The 13,167-nt window shown below is 43.4% G+C and overlaps 1 protein-coding gene across 1 annotated transcript in view; it reads right to left on the reverse strand.

Moving 5' to 3' along the window:
* KLHL7 (kelch like family member 7) overlaps nucleotides 1-12,786 on the reverse strand; it is a 43,258-nt gene extending 30,472 nt beyond the window's left edge. Inside the window, exons 1-2 of the mRNA XM_045007845.1 lie at nucleotides 12,233-12,786; nucleotides 2,046-2,148 (exon numbers count right to left, since the gene is read on the reverse strand). Of these exons, the coding sequence (XP_044863780.1) occupies nucleotides 2,046-2,148; nucleotides 12,233-12,352 (223 nt within the window). The 5' untranslated portion in view covers nucleotides 12,353-12,786. The remainder of the gene's footprint in view (nucleotides 1-2,045; nucleotides 2,149-12,232) is intronic.
* Between the last annotated feature and the right edge of the window lie 381 nt (nucleotides 12,787-13,167).

A 13,167-nucleotide genomic window follows, 5' to 3' on the forward strand; every position in this document is an offset into this window, starting at 1 on the left:
TACTAATTGAAATTTATTCAATAATTTGGATGTTTTTCTACATTTTCATATTTTATATATATATATATAGGGTAATCTGTGTTGTAACGGAAATCAAAGTATTATTTTTATTACAAATATTTGCACTGTATAAATGATAAACAAAATAGTATTTTTCAATTCACCTCATACAAGTACTGTAGTGCAATCTCTTTGTCGTGAAAGTGCAACTTACAAATGTAGATTTTTGTTATTGTTACATAACTGCACTCAAAAACAAAACAATGTAAAACTTCAGCGCCTACATGTCCACTCAGTCCAACTTCTTGTTCAGCCAATCCCCAAAACAAACAAGCTTGTTTACATTTATAGGAGATAATGCTGCCCTCTTCTTATTTACAACATCACCTGAAAGTGAGAACAGGCATTTGCATGGCACTTTTGTAGCTGGCATTGCAAGATATTTACAAGCCAAATGCGCTAAAGATTCATGTGTCCCTTCATGCTTCGGCCACCATTCCAGAGGACATACTTCCATGCTGATGACGCTCGTTAAAAAAAATAATGTGTTAATTAAATTTGTGACTGAACTCCTTAGGGGAGAACTATATGTCCCCTGCTCTGTTTACCCACATTCTGCGATGTATTTCATGTTATAGCAGTCTCAGATTATGACCCAGCACATGTTGTTCATTTTAAGAACACTTTCACTGCAGATTTCACAAACACAAAGAAGGAACCAATGTGAGGTTTCTAAAGATAGCTACAGCCCTTTACTCAAGGTTTAAGAATCTGAAGTGCCTTCCAAAATCTGAGAGGGATGAGGTGTGGAGCACGCTTTCAGAGGTCTGAAAAGAGCAATGTTGCAATGCAGAAACTACAGAATCTGAACCACCAAAAAAGAAAAATCAACCTTCTGCTGATGGCATCTGACTCAGATGATGAAAACGAATATGCCTCAGTCCACACTGCTTTGGATTGTTATCGAGCAGAACGTGTCATCAGCATGGACGCATGCCCTCGGAATGGTGGTTGAAGCATGAAGCAACATAGGAATCTTTAGCGCATTTGGCGCATAAATACCTTCCGACGCCAGCTACAACAGTGCCACGAGAATGCTTGCCCTCACTTTCAGGTGACATTGTAAACAAGAAGCGGGCAAGCATTATCTCCTGCAAATGTAAACAAACTTGTTTGTCTGAGTGATTGGCTGAACAAGAAGTAGGACTGAGAGGACTTGCAGGCTCTGAAATTTTACAGAAATGATTGGGGTATGGAGATTAATAAGAGGCGAGATTAATAAGACTGGAACTTTTCAGCTTGGAAAAGAGACAAGGGGGGGGGAGGATATGATAGAGGTCTATAAAATCATGACTGTATCGAAAAAGTAAATAAGGAAGGCTTATTTACTCCTCCTCATAACACAAGAACTAGGGGTGACCAAATGAAATTAATAGGTAGCAGGTTTAAAACAAACAAAAGGAAGTATTTCTTCACACAACGCACAGTCAACCTGTGAAACTTTGCCAGAGGATGTTGTGAAGGACAAGATTATAACAGGGTTCAAAAAAGAACTAGATAAATTTATGAAGCATAGGTCCATCAATGGCTATTAGGCAGGATGGGCAGGGATGGTGTCCCTGGCCTCTGTTTGCCAGAAGCTCGGAATGGGTGACAGGGGATGGATCACTTGATGATTACCTGTTCTGTTCATGCCCTCTGGGGCACCGGCCATTGGCCACTATCCTCCATGAACTTACCTAGCTCTTTTTTGAACCCTGTTATAGTTTTAGCCTTCACAATATCCTCTGGCAAGGAGTTCCACAGGAAGATACTTAATCACATGAGTAGCCCCACTGACTTTAACAAGAGGAGATAAAAAGGGTAAAAAGCAGCGCTGCATGAGGGAAGGAGCGAAATTAAGGAGAGAGGAAAGTACAAGAGCTTTCCCTCCGACTGTTTAAGAGCCAGTCTCTATTACCTTCTTCAGAGACCCGTGGCAAAAAGTTAACTTTTTATTTTAAATATTAAAAACATTAAAATAAGCCAATTTTGAGAAGACTTACTAGTAAACATCAAGTTAAAAAAGTGACTGGCTGAAGCAAGCACAACACGATGAGCTGGGATCTTTCTTTCCTGTACCATGAGAATGACATCACAGAGAGTTTTCTAATAAAAAAGTAAAGATCAACTTTGTGAGAAACACACACAAGAATATTATCTTAAAAGAGGTTTTCAGAAATCCATTGCTTTCTCTGCTCTCCGGCTAGCAGGCTCTTCACATAATGGTAAAGTAAAAAACATAAGAACAATTAGTAGTTTAGATACGCCAAACAAAGGTGAAGGGACGATCAAAGTTAAGGTTTACATATCAATTTTGGTTTACCCTGTTTAGCAAGACAACAATGCACCTTTATATTAGAGACAAATAGATCACCCAAGCATCAACTCAAAAATACGCAAGTTAAAGGGACAGTTGTCAGTTTATTCCACAAAGAAATGTTTTTTTTAACCTGTATTGTCTAAGTAACATGTAAGATCACTGTTCTGAGAATTTTCTGTTTACTCAGTTTGGTTACCTGGTATATTTTGACAACACTGAATGTGTAGTCAGACAGTTTTTCCCCATTTGTGTGATCTTTCACACAGTGATGGGAAGAGAAAGCACCTATAAAACTAGAAAAGTTGTTGGAGCAAGAATAGTGTGTGTGGGTGGAATATATATAAATGAATAGAATTAAAGTTGGCATCCCTTTAAGACTGACTTTAAGAACATGTAAAAGCAGCAAAGAGTCCTGTGGCACCTTATAGACTAACAGATGTTGTGGAGCACCCACGAAAAGCTCATGCTCCAATATGTCTGTTAGTCTATAAGGTGCCATAGGACTCTTTGCTGCTTTTACAGATCCAGACTAACACGGCTACCCCTCTGATTTAAGAACATGAACACGGACTTGTGTCAGACTTCAATGGGACCCGAGGACATAAAGCATCAGGTTCTTATTGAATTCACTAATATTGCTGTCTAGCATTAGAACTTCATTCTGAGGTACATGAAGTTCCCTTATTTCAAAAAAGTTAAACCAAAACAACCCATTAATATAGTGGGAAGGAAGTGTGCATAGTCAGAACTAGATAGGGAAAACAGAATGATAGTTTAAATAACCGATTATTTGAGTTTCAGTCAGATCCCTAAATGTTCTTTTAGTAGTTTTTGGTTCACTCAGGAAATAACACAGATCAGAAGCACCTACAGCTACAATAACAAATTCATAAAAATAATGCAGATGTTACTCAAACAACTGTTGTTTTTTTGACAAGTGTACACCAGAAAAAGGTCCCTTTGCACATCTGTAGCTTAAAATACTTAAGCAATAACGACCAAATTGGTCTTAAAAAAAGTTGCTCCAAACCCAAGGCCTTGTAGGCAAAGCTTCAGAGCAAGTTCTTTTACAGATGAATTAGAAATTCCTAACACATTTGGCTTAAACAGAAATACTGTCTGACTTATGACAAACACAACTGTAATATTCTGCATTTAATTCAGATGGTAGGGTCCAAGCAGGGACCAAAGCCAAGATTTTTAGTGATGATATTAAAAGCGGCCAACACTTTTGCACAACACTTGGGAAACATGACCTGTTGTGAACTACCCCTCCCTGCTTTGTTATGAAAAAATAAGCATCCTGCCATTTGAAATTTACCTAGAGGTGGGACTTCTATACAAACAAGTCTTATTTCTTAGTCAGATTTTTCACTCTTAAAATGCTTTCCTTCACCTCTACCCGTCCCCCTCCACCCAAGAGATGGAGGGAGTGTGTGAACACAAACAAAACTAAATACAGCCCTCTAGGAGAGGGAAACTGATTTCAGCTTCAATACAGAGCCTTCTTTCCTCTATTGCACACGTTTGTTAGAGCAATTTAAGATGTCCATATTTGGAGCCTCCTAATCCTGATAATGTCTCCTTTTAATTAAAATTGGTAGTTTTATGGGATGAGAAATATTTCCACACTCATTCATTCCCACCCAATGGTTCTAGAGCACAGGCGCCGATTCCGTGGGTGCTCCAGGGCTAGAGCACCCACAGGGAAAAATTGCCAGTGTAGACTAGCCCTTAGTCTTGCTGCACACGTGCATTTCATTTTCTTTGGCTCCACCTACTTTCCTAACTTAACCCTGAATACCTTCTACAGCAGTAGTTCCCAAACTCCCTTCCCTCCCACCCCCCAAAGATACTATTTTGAGAACAAAATGGTGTCCTCCAGCATGTTCCAGCCCTGGTTCAAGGGACAGATCCCTGCATAAACCACGGTGGACCCTCAGGGATACAGGGACACCAATTTAGAAACCACTGTTCTACAGCATAAACCTCCAAAGGGGCACTGAGTATCTTGCACTAGCTGAACTAAATTCCAAGTGCTTGAGATCAGTCTGAGGGGAGGACAAGAGCCACAGTCTGAGCCCTAAGCATGGGCAAAACCCAGAAGCTTAGATTTTGTAAAATGTTGTATTTTGGGGGGGGGGGGGAGGTGCTACATCTAAGGAACGCTTTGCTCAGATGACCTCTAACTTGGTCTACTAACATTACCCGGCACCCTCGTGTGTCACTGAAAATTTCAAGATAATCTGAGTAACCATGCAGATTTTAACACACTTTGAGTCAGCCTTAGACCTGAAAGTGATGTTCAATCATAACTACAGTGGTGCTGGTGCTCTGCTATAATAAAGCACCATGCACCCATATGCCAATACATTATTATTTTTGTGTGTTGTGGCAGCATCTAGAGGCCTCAATCAAGAATTGGGACTTCATAGTGCTAGGCACTGTATGTACATGTATTGAGAAGATGTTCCCTGCCTCAAATTGCTTACAAACAAGGGATAGCACCATTCAGTGGCCTCAAATTGGTGCTGTGAGTGAATGGCACTCTACATAAACAATAAAAACCACCTTAATACCGGATGTTCTCCACCAGTACTACTTTATCAAAACTGAAAAGCACATCCTCTGAATTATGGACGTGAAGGTGCACTGAAAAATGGTTTATCCAAATGAGAACAAACAAAAGCACACATGTGGACAACCAGATACAATACTTTTAGTCTGTCTATGAAACAGGACTAGTTTGCTGAACATATTAATTCAATTTGCACTGAGTACCAGAATTCAGTATACAGCCTCCATTTAAGCACGCTTTTACTCTTTTCCTTTTTTGGTTATTTGGAAAAAACAAGTATAAGTAGTGTGGGGGAAAAAAACTGACTTCTACAACATGAATCCATAACTTCTGGCCCACCACAGTAATACACAGATGATGGGCCAATGGGAGCGGAAATGGACAGTGGGAAAGATGTGAAGGCCAAAAGTAAATTGTTTCACTAGCCTGATGTCAGTTATTGGCAATCTGGGGCCTAATCCAACTCCCATATACATCAGTGGGAGTTGGACTGGGCCTTTGGGAAGGTTCATGCTGGAGGAGTATTTACTTTCTATTATTGCACAACACCTAGTACAAAGGGCTGTTCATTCCCCAGTTCCAGTCACCACACTACCTCTGGTTGTTGAGTCAGCTGTGGTTTTGGCTTCCTATCCACAACCTCAAAGGCACTTGAATCCTAGAATTAAGTTTGCTTTTGTGGAGTAGGTTGGCTGTTTTAAACAGAGTTGGCAGTTTTTTAAAGAGACATTATTAAGGGCACACAAGCAAACTATCCCACTGCATAGGAAAGACAGGAAGTATGGGAAGACACCATGCTGGTTTAACTAGGAGATCTTCAATGAGCTGTAACTCAAAAGAGAGTCATATAAGAAGTAGAAACTAGATCAAATTACAAAGGATGAATATAAAACACCACCACAAGCATGTAGGGACAAAACTGGAAAGGCCACGGCACAAAACAAGGTTAAACTAGGTAGAGATAGAAAGTGTAACAAGAAAGCATTTTACAAATACATGAGAAGCAAGAGGAAGACCAGGGTCAAGGTAGGCCCATTACTCAGTGAAGAGGGAAAGACAATTACAGAAATCATAGTCTTAGAATATGCACAACGTGCCTCAGGAGGCATGTGACCAGGATTCATAACCAAATTTGGTCCACAGGTTGGATCATTAGCTTCCCTGGGTTGTGTAATGATGGGTAGTGTGATGTGAACACTGATCTATGTTCCCCCCAAAAATGCAGTGATGGCCTAAGTCTTAAATGCCTGCTTCGTTTCAGATTTCACCAAAAAAGTTAGCAGTGATCCGATGACTAACATAGTAGACATCGGCATAAATGGGGTAGGATCTGAGGCTAAAACAGGAAAAGAACAAGTTAAGAATTATTTAGGGAACATCTTCACTAGCAATGTTAAAGCGCTGTCGCGCGTGGCTTGTATAGTCACTGCACAGAGGTGGGAGCCCAGTGCTCTAAAAAAACCCATGTCCATTAGGGGAATAGCTCCCAGCGCTGGTGCACTGTCTACACTGGCACTTTACAGCACTGAAACTTGCAGCACTCAGGGGGGAGGGTATTTTTTCACACCTCTGAGTGAGAAAGTTGCAGCACTGTAAAGTGCCAGTATAGACAAGCCCCTGGGCAAGTTAGATGTCTTCAGGTCAATTACTTTTATTCTTATTGTCTCTGGAGTCTGGACCTTGAGTTTACCTTGACCAAAAAATTTGGACCTTGACAAAAAATAATTGACTACCGCAGTCTAGATAATTGGAGCTCTGCATGGGTACAAAATTTGTATCTGCATCCGATCCGTGATCCGCAAATGTGGACCGCAGATATCCACTGATTTGCAGGGCTCTATAGTTAATACTTAGTCCTGCCTCAGTGCAGGGGAATGGACTAGATCAGTGGTTCCCAAACTTGTTCTGCTGCTTGTGCACGGAAAGTCCCTGGTGGGCCGGGCCGGTTTCTTTACTTGCCGCATCTGCAGGTTTGGCCAATCGCGGCTCCCAGCGGCCGCGGTTTGCTGCTCCAGGCCAATGGGAGCTGCTGGAAGTGGCAGCCAGTACGTCCCTCAGCCCGCGCCGCTTCCAGCAGCTCCCATTGGCCTGGAGCAGCGAACCGTAGCCAATGGGAGTCGCGATCGGCCGAACCTGCGGATGCGGCAGGTAAACACACCGGCCTGGCCCACCAGGGGCTTTCCCTGCACAAGCGGCGAAAAAAGTTTGGGAACCACTTGACTAGATGATCTATCGAGATCTCTTCCAGTCCTACATTTTTATGATTCACTTCCTCACAGAAAAAAGAAATGTCTTCCTTTGCATCAGGGAGTGATTTTGGTTATCCTGGATGCTCTTGGACCAAGCCTGCAATAATTTAATCTTTTTCCAGTAGTGACTGGCACGTCTTGAATTCTGCCAGTTTATCTGAAAGCCACTTCCAGGGTCATGATTTTGGACAGTCAGCCTAGATACCCATCAGGTTATTGGCCTAGGAGGCTGATCAACCTGAAGACAAGGCTAGCACCAGCATTCAGCAACTCAAAAGAATAGAGGTAAACTCCGTAGCTCAGGGTTGGCCTTACCATGAGACGAACTGAGGCGGCTGCCTCAGGTGCCAGACTGTGTGTGGGGTGTAGGGGGGGCACCACTAGGACCCAGAGTGTAGAAAACTGTGTCTGCTGCTGGTGCATACGTATTCTGTCTGCTCTAGAGGCACAGAGATGGTGGAGTGCTGTGCTGGAAGAAGGATGGCACAAGAGACATAACACGCAGGCAAGAGAAAAGGTGAGAGGGAATAACAGAAAGCAGCAGGAGCTGCAGGGAGAGTGAGGAGGAGGAGCCTCTTATGTACCTCTCTAGCACCCCCAGGAGCTTGGACTGATTAACACAAGCTCCTCAGGGAGCTTCCTGTTTCCTGCTGCTTCCCTGAACCCACTTGAGGAGACCAGGCAGTCAACTGAAGTAGTAGGAACCAGTTAGGCCCTTAAGACGCTGATCTCTTCCCTCGCTCAGGCCCTGCTACCAGTCTGTTTATTTGTCCCCTTCAATTGAGTGTTGAGAGCCACTATAGCTGGCACAGATCAGCAGTCATGAGTGAAAGAAGAAAACACCCCTCTGGGGCAGCATTCAGAAAAAGAAAGAAAGCAAAGGAAGCTTTTCTATCTAAGCAGGAAGGAGCTCTCCTGAGATACAAAGACACACATGTTCATGGTGAGCCTTCTGGCCCCAGTGAGGATGTGAGTGGTGAGGAGATGCCTGATCTTCCATTTAGTCAGAATGCAGGTGACCTGGCAGCTACTGCAGCATCCATATCTCCATCTCAAATGGTTGTAACCATGCACATTCCTGAAGAAAAGTGTAGCTCAAAGAAGAGTGTGGTGGAGGTGCAAGAAACAGCTGCTGCTGAGTTTAGTTCCTTACGTCTAGATGATACAGGACTGTGGACCCACTTGAGCAGTAGACTGAGGGACTTCCTTGTACTGCATGGGCCACAGAAAATGAAAAACTTCATGTTCCCCAAAGACAATGAAAATAGAAGTTTCCATCCAATACATTACTGGCGTGAAATCCCCAACGGTGACAAAGTGAAGAGGCCATGGCTTATGTACTCAAAAACCCAGAATGCTGCATACTGTTTTTCTTGCAAACTCTTCCAGTCTAATGTTCCAGCCACATTGGGTTCTACAGGAACAAAGGACTGGAAAAATCTGGCAGCAAATCACCAGAAAACTTTCCACAGGTGGAAAGAGCTTGAGATGAGATTAAGATTAAAGGCTACCATAGATGATCAGCATCAAGAGAAGACTGCATCAGAGTCTCTTTACTGGCAAAATGTTCTAAAAAGGCTCACTGGCACTGTGAGAATGCTTGTTACCCAAAACCTAGCACTGCGTGGCACTTCAGATCAGCCGTATGTGCCAAAGAATGGGAACTTTCTTAAAATTGCGGAGCTGATGGCTGAGTTTGATGCTGTACTCCAGGAGCATCTAAGAAGAGTCACCACCCAAGAAATGTACACGCACCACTACCTTGGAAAAACAATTCAAAATAAGATCATACAGTTACTGGCAACAAAAGTCAAACAGAAGATTGTGGCAGATCTGAAGTCAGCAAGATATTACTCTGTTATTCTGGACTTCACACTTGACATCAGCCATATGGAACAAATCACTTTAATTGTGCATTTTGTAACAATAACAGAACCTAGTGAAAATGTCCCTGCAATGGTGACTGTCAGAGAGCATTTTCTAGAATTTATTGACATAGATGATACTACAGGAGCTGATATGACAAATGTGCTTCTTAAAAAGCTGGAAGATACAGGAATTGCGATAGCTGACATGAGAGGTCAGGGCTACGATAACGGTGCCTACATGAGAGGAAAGAACAAAGGAGTCCAAACCCTCAAGCTTTTTTTGTCCCATGCAGTTCTCATTCATTGAACTTGGTGGTCAGTGATGTAGCATCAGCTTCTAGTGAGGCTGCTGAATTTTTTAATGTCATTCAAAGCATCTATGTATTTTTCTCTGCATCAACTCATCGATGGCAAATTTTGAAGCAACATCTGGGAACATCCTCTCTGACACTGAAACCACTGAGTGCCATACGATGGGAAAGTTGAGTGGAGGTGATAAAACCTATCAAACACCAAATTGGGAAGAGAGATGAGGCCATAGTTGCCATTATAGAGGTTAATGCTACGACAGGAACTGTTCGTGGGAGAACAGTGGCAGAGGGAAATGGAATCACCAGAAACATGCATAACTTCAAATTTCTGTGTGGCTTAGTGTTGTGGCATGATATACAGTTTGAAATAAATGTAAGCAAGAAACTCCAAGGTGTTGATTTTGATATATCTAGAGCAATGGAACAAATGGACAAAGCAAAGTAATACCTACAGTCTTACCAGTCAGATGAGGGATTTCAAAATATTCTGAAGAGTGTACAGAAGTTGGCAGAGGAACTTCACACTGAAGCTATTTTCCCCACTCATTCAAGAATACAAGAGTTGCCGAAGGACGACATTTTGATTACGAGGCATGGGATAATCCCATAAGTGACCCCAAACAACAATTCAAAGTTGAATTCTTGAACCAGGTGCTAGATCGTGCAATACAGTCAGTTGAAGAACGTTTCATGCAGTTCAAGGAACGCAGCAGTATATTTGAGATGTTGTATGATATTCCAAAACACCTCACTATACCTGAAGAAGACCTACACCAGCGATGCAGGGCACTAGAGACAGTGTTGACATATGATGACATGACCGATATTGATGCGAGTGATTTAGGTGATGAACTGAATGCCCTTTCAAGATATATTTCAGCAGGATCAACTCCAAAGGCTGTTCTGGAACATATGTGCACAAATAAGATGAGCACCCTCTTTCAAAATGCTTTTGTTGCTCTGCGCATACTTTTAACACTTCCTGTAACAGTTGCCAGTGGAGAACGCAGCTTCTCCAAGCTGAAGTTAATGAAAACACATCTACGCTCCACAATGACACAGGAGAGGCTGGTCAGCCTTGCAACCATCTCAATAGAGCACGAGCTGGCCCAGACTGTGGACCTTCAGGAAGCAGTTCAAATCTTTGCAACCAAGAAGGCACGGAAAGCACCACTTTGATTATTCAAACAGATAAAAATGCCAATGTTTACCATGCAGACAAGAAAAGTTACATTTGCTGTTCAGGCATTTGAAAGTTAAGTGTTACTTAAAATTTTTGAACAAGGCATTTTAAGTTGTTAGTTCTCCTTTATTGGGGCAGGTAGCAGAGCAGTACTATGAGAGGAATAGAACAGGAAGAAGGCAGATTTGAGACCTTTCAAAGTTTTGGCCCAAGCGAGGGGGCATGGGGGCATCAGTTGAACTCAGGTGTCAAAATGTTGTGGGCCAGCCCTACCTACCAGGCTATAAACATGAGCATGGGCTTCTTAGGAAAGCAGTCAGATATACCAGCCATGTAGAACAAAAAACAACATTTTGCAGGGTTGCCGCCTAGAATTCTAACAGAATCTCAACTGATTCAGTTGACAGGAGGCATATTTAGTTTGGGATCCACATTGGGAGAATACATACTAAAAAACACCCAACACCCATTCCACCTACACCAAGCAAAAAAACTTGACTGTGCATGCCCACCTCAATTCCAACTAGGGTGACCAGATGTCCCGATTTTATAGGGACAGTCCTGATATTTGGAGCTTTTTCTTATATAGGCACTTATTACCCCCCACTCCTGACCCGATTTTTCAAACTTGCTGTCTGGTCACCCTAATTCCAACAGCCTCTGAAAAAGGGTTGTGTGTTAGTACAGTTTCAACCTGAAATAACTCAGCCCTCTACTCAAACTTGATTTTTTGGCTTAGTGTAGAGAAGCCCTCAGATAATAAAGTTGATCCACTGCAGTAACTCTTCCTGTTTTTGTATTAGCAACGAACACTTGCATAACAATAACTGAACTTTCAATACAGGAAGATGTTCACTGTGCCACAGCACAGAAGTATGTCTGCAGTTATTTATTATTTTTACAATGCCCAAAGCATGCTGGGTGCTGAGACTACTTATTGCTTGTATTTCATACAAATTCGTTTTGTGACATCTTCCTCTCAAAATCCAATATGTGCAAGGATTAAATAGAAAGGGGGTTTGTCCATCCCTAAACATTTTTTAGAAGCTCCACCAGATCTCTAGATTATTCAATATGCATATATTCATTTAATAAAGGATACAGAAGCCTAGTTGAGAAACTAGTTTTGGCTGGACTCAAACTCTGAATTGGTGGATTACCCCCATTAAAATACTTAAGAGCAGATGTTGGTTTTACACAATAACACTGAAAGTTGTCTTAAGCAACCACCCTATAGATAGGGAGACATCTATGAAAGAGCAAACAAACTTGAATTGTCTAGTGAATACAAGTGAGATAGCAAGATTCCTGGGATCAACATCTGACCGGATGTGTGCCCGTGGGAAAATTACTTACATGCTTGGTGCCTGTAAAATGGGAACAATAATTCAGACCTTGTGTAGCTTACTTGGTTACAGTTTCCAGTGCATACTCAAATCTAGGCAGTGAAGTCAGCGGAAGCCCACACACACATCCAAACACAAAGGACAGGACTAATGATGACATGTTCTAACTACGATTACTGGGAAACTTGAGGTTGATGTAGATCAGTTTACTAAGACTGGGAGGTGATGATGTTGGCTACTAGACACTGGATATTGGATCCTACAGGGCAGATTTCACCACGAACAGCGAAAGAACACAGGACGTTCTTCTCCTTCAGCTGTATCTCCTGCCCTACCTGTTTTCGCATGGTATTCATGACTCCCATAAAGCTCGCCAGCAGTTTAGCTTCTTCTCGGGCTGCAAGTTTCTTCTCTGTTTTCTTCTTGTTGCTTTTTTCCGACCCAGAGGCTGCCATGCTCCCCTCCTCTCACCACCACGAAAACAAAGGCTGGCAGGACTCACGCAGGCCCATGCACAGCAGCCAAAGGAAGCCAATTATAACACACCGAACTGCCCTAACCAAGATCCCAGACGGACGAGTAGGCTGCGCAACCACGCACTACAGACCCTCCTGCTGCTTCTGCAACCGGGCAGGCAGCAGGGCGAGCCACCTGGGCAATCACCTGCCGCGGCAGCCGGAGGAGCCGGGCTGATCAGACCCCAGGAGAAGCCGCAGGGCCAACCAGCCCCCTAGTGCAGACGCCTGAGAACGCAGCTTGGGGCCCGCGGCTGCAGCGCTCCGGGGATGGTGGGGGCGCGCGACACATCAATCGCCAGCGTTCCACCGATAGAACGCGAGCTCCTGGAGAAAATCCTACATAATTCCCAAAGGGGGCGGGGGGGAGCGGACCGGCGCATACTGACGTCATATAACGGCGCGAGATCTAGCTCTAGTCTCCTCCTACACCCGCCGCCGGCCCCCCTTCCCCCCCCGCCGGGCGTTCCGGAGCTAAACAAACAAAGGACGAGGAGGTGGAACGGGTCACGTGCTTGCTTTAGTCACAGGGGCGGGGGAGGCGGGTTGAGTCAAGTGCGCACGCGCACGGTTGAATGAGCTGTGCTGAGAGGAGCCTGCTGGGTGGTGGTGGGTGCGCGTGTCTGTGCTTTGCGGAGGGGAACAGGCCTGTGCAAATCCCGCGCCTTTTACTGTGTTATCCGAGCTGCCAGCTGCAGAGGAGGCATGCAATGTTTAGGGGAAAGGGTAAAAACTGGTTCCTGATGGGTTTTGTC

Source organism: Mauremys mutica, chromosome 2 (assembly GCF_020497125.1).
Source record: "Mauremys mutica isolate MM-2020 ecotype Southern chromosome 2, ASM2049712v1, whole genome shotgun sequence".
NCBI lineage: Eukaryota > Metazoa > Chordata > Testudines > Geoemydidae > Mauremys > Mauremys mutica.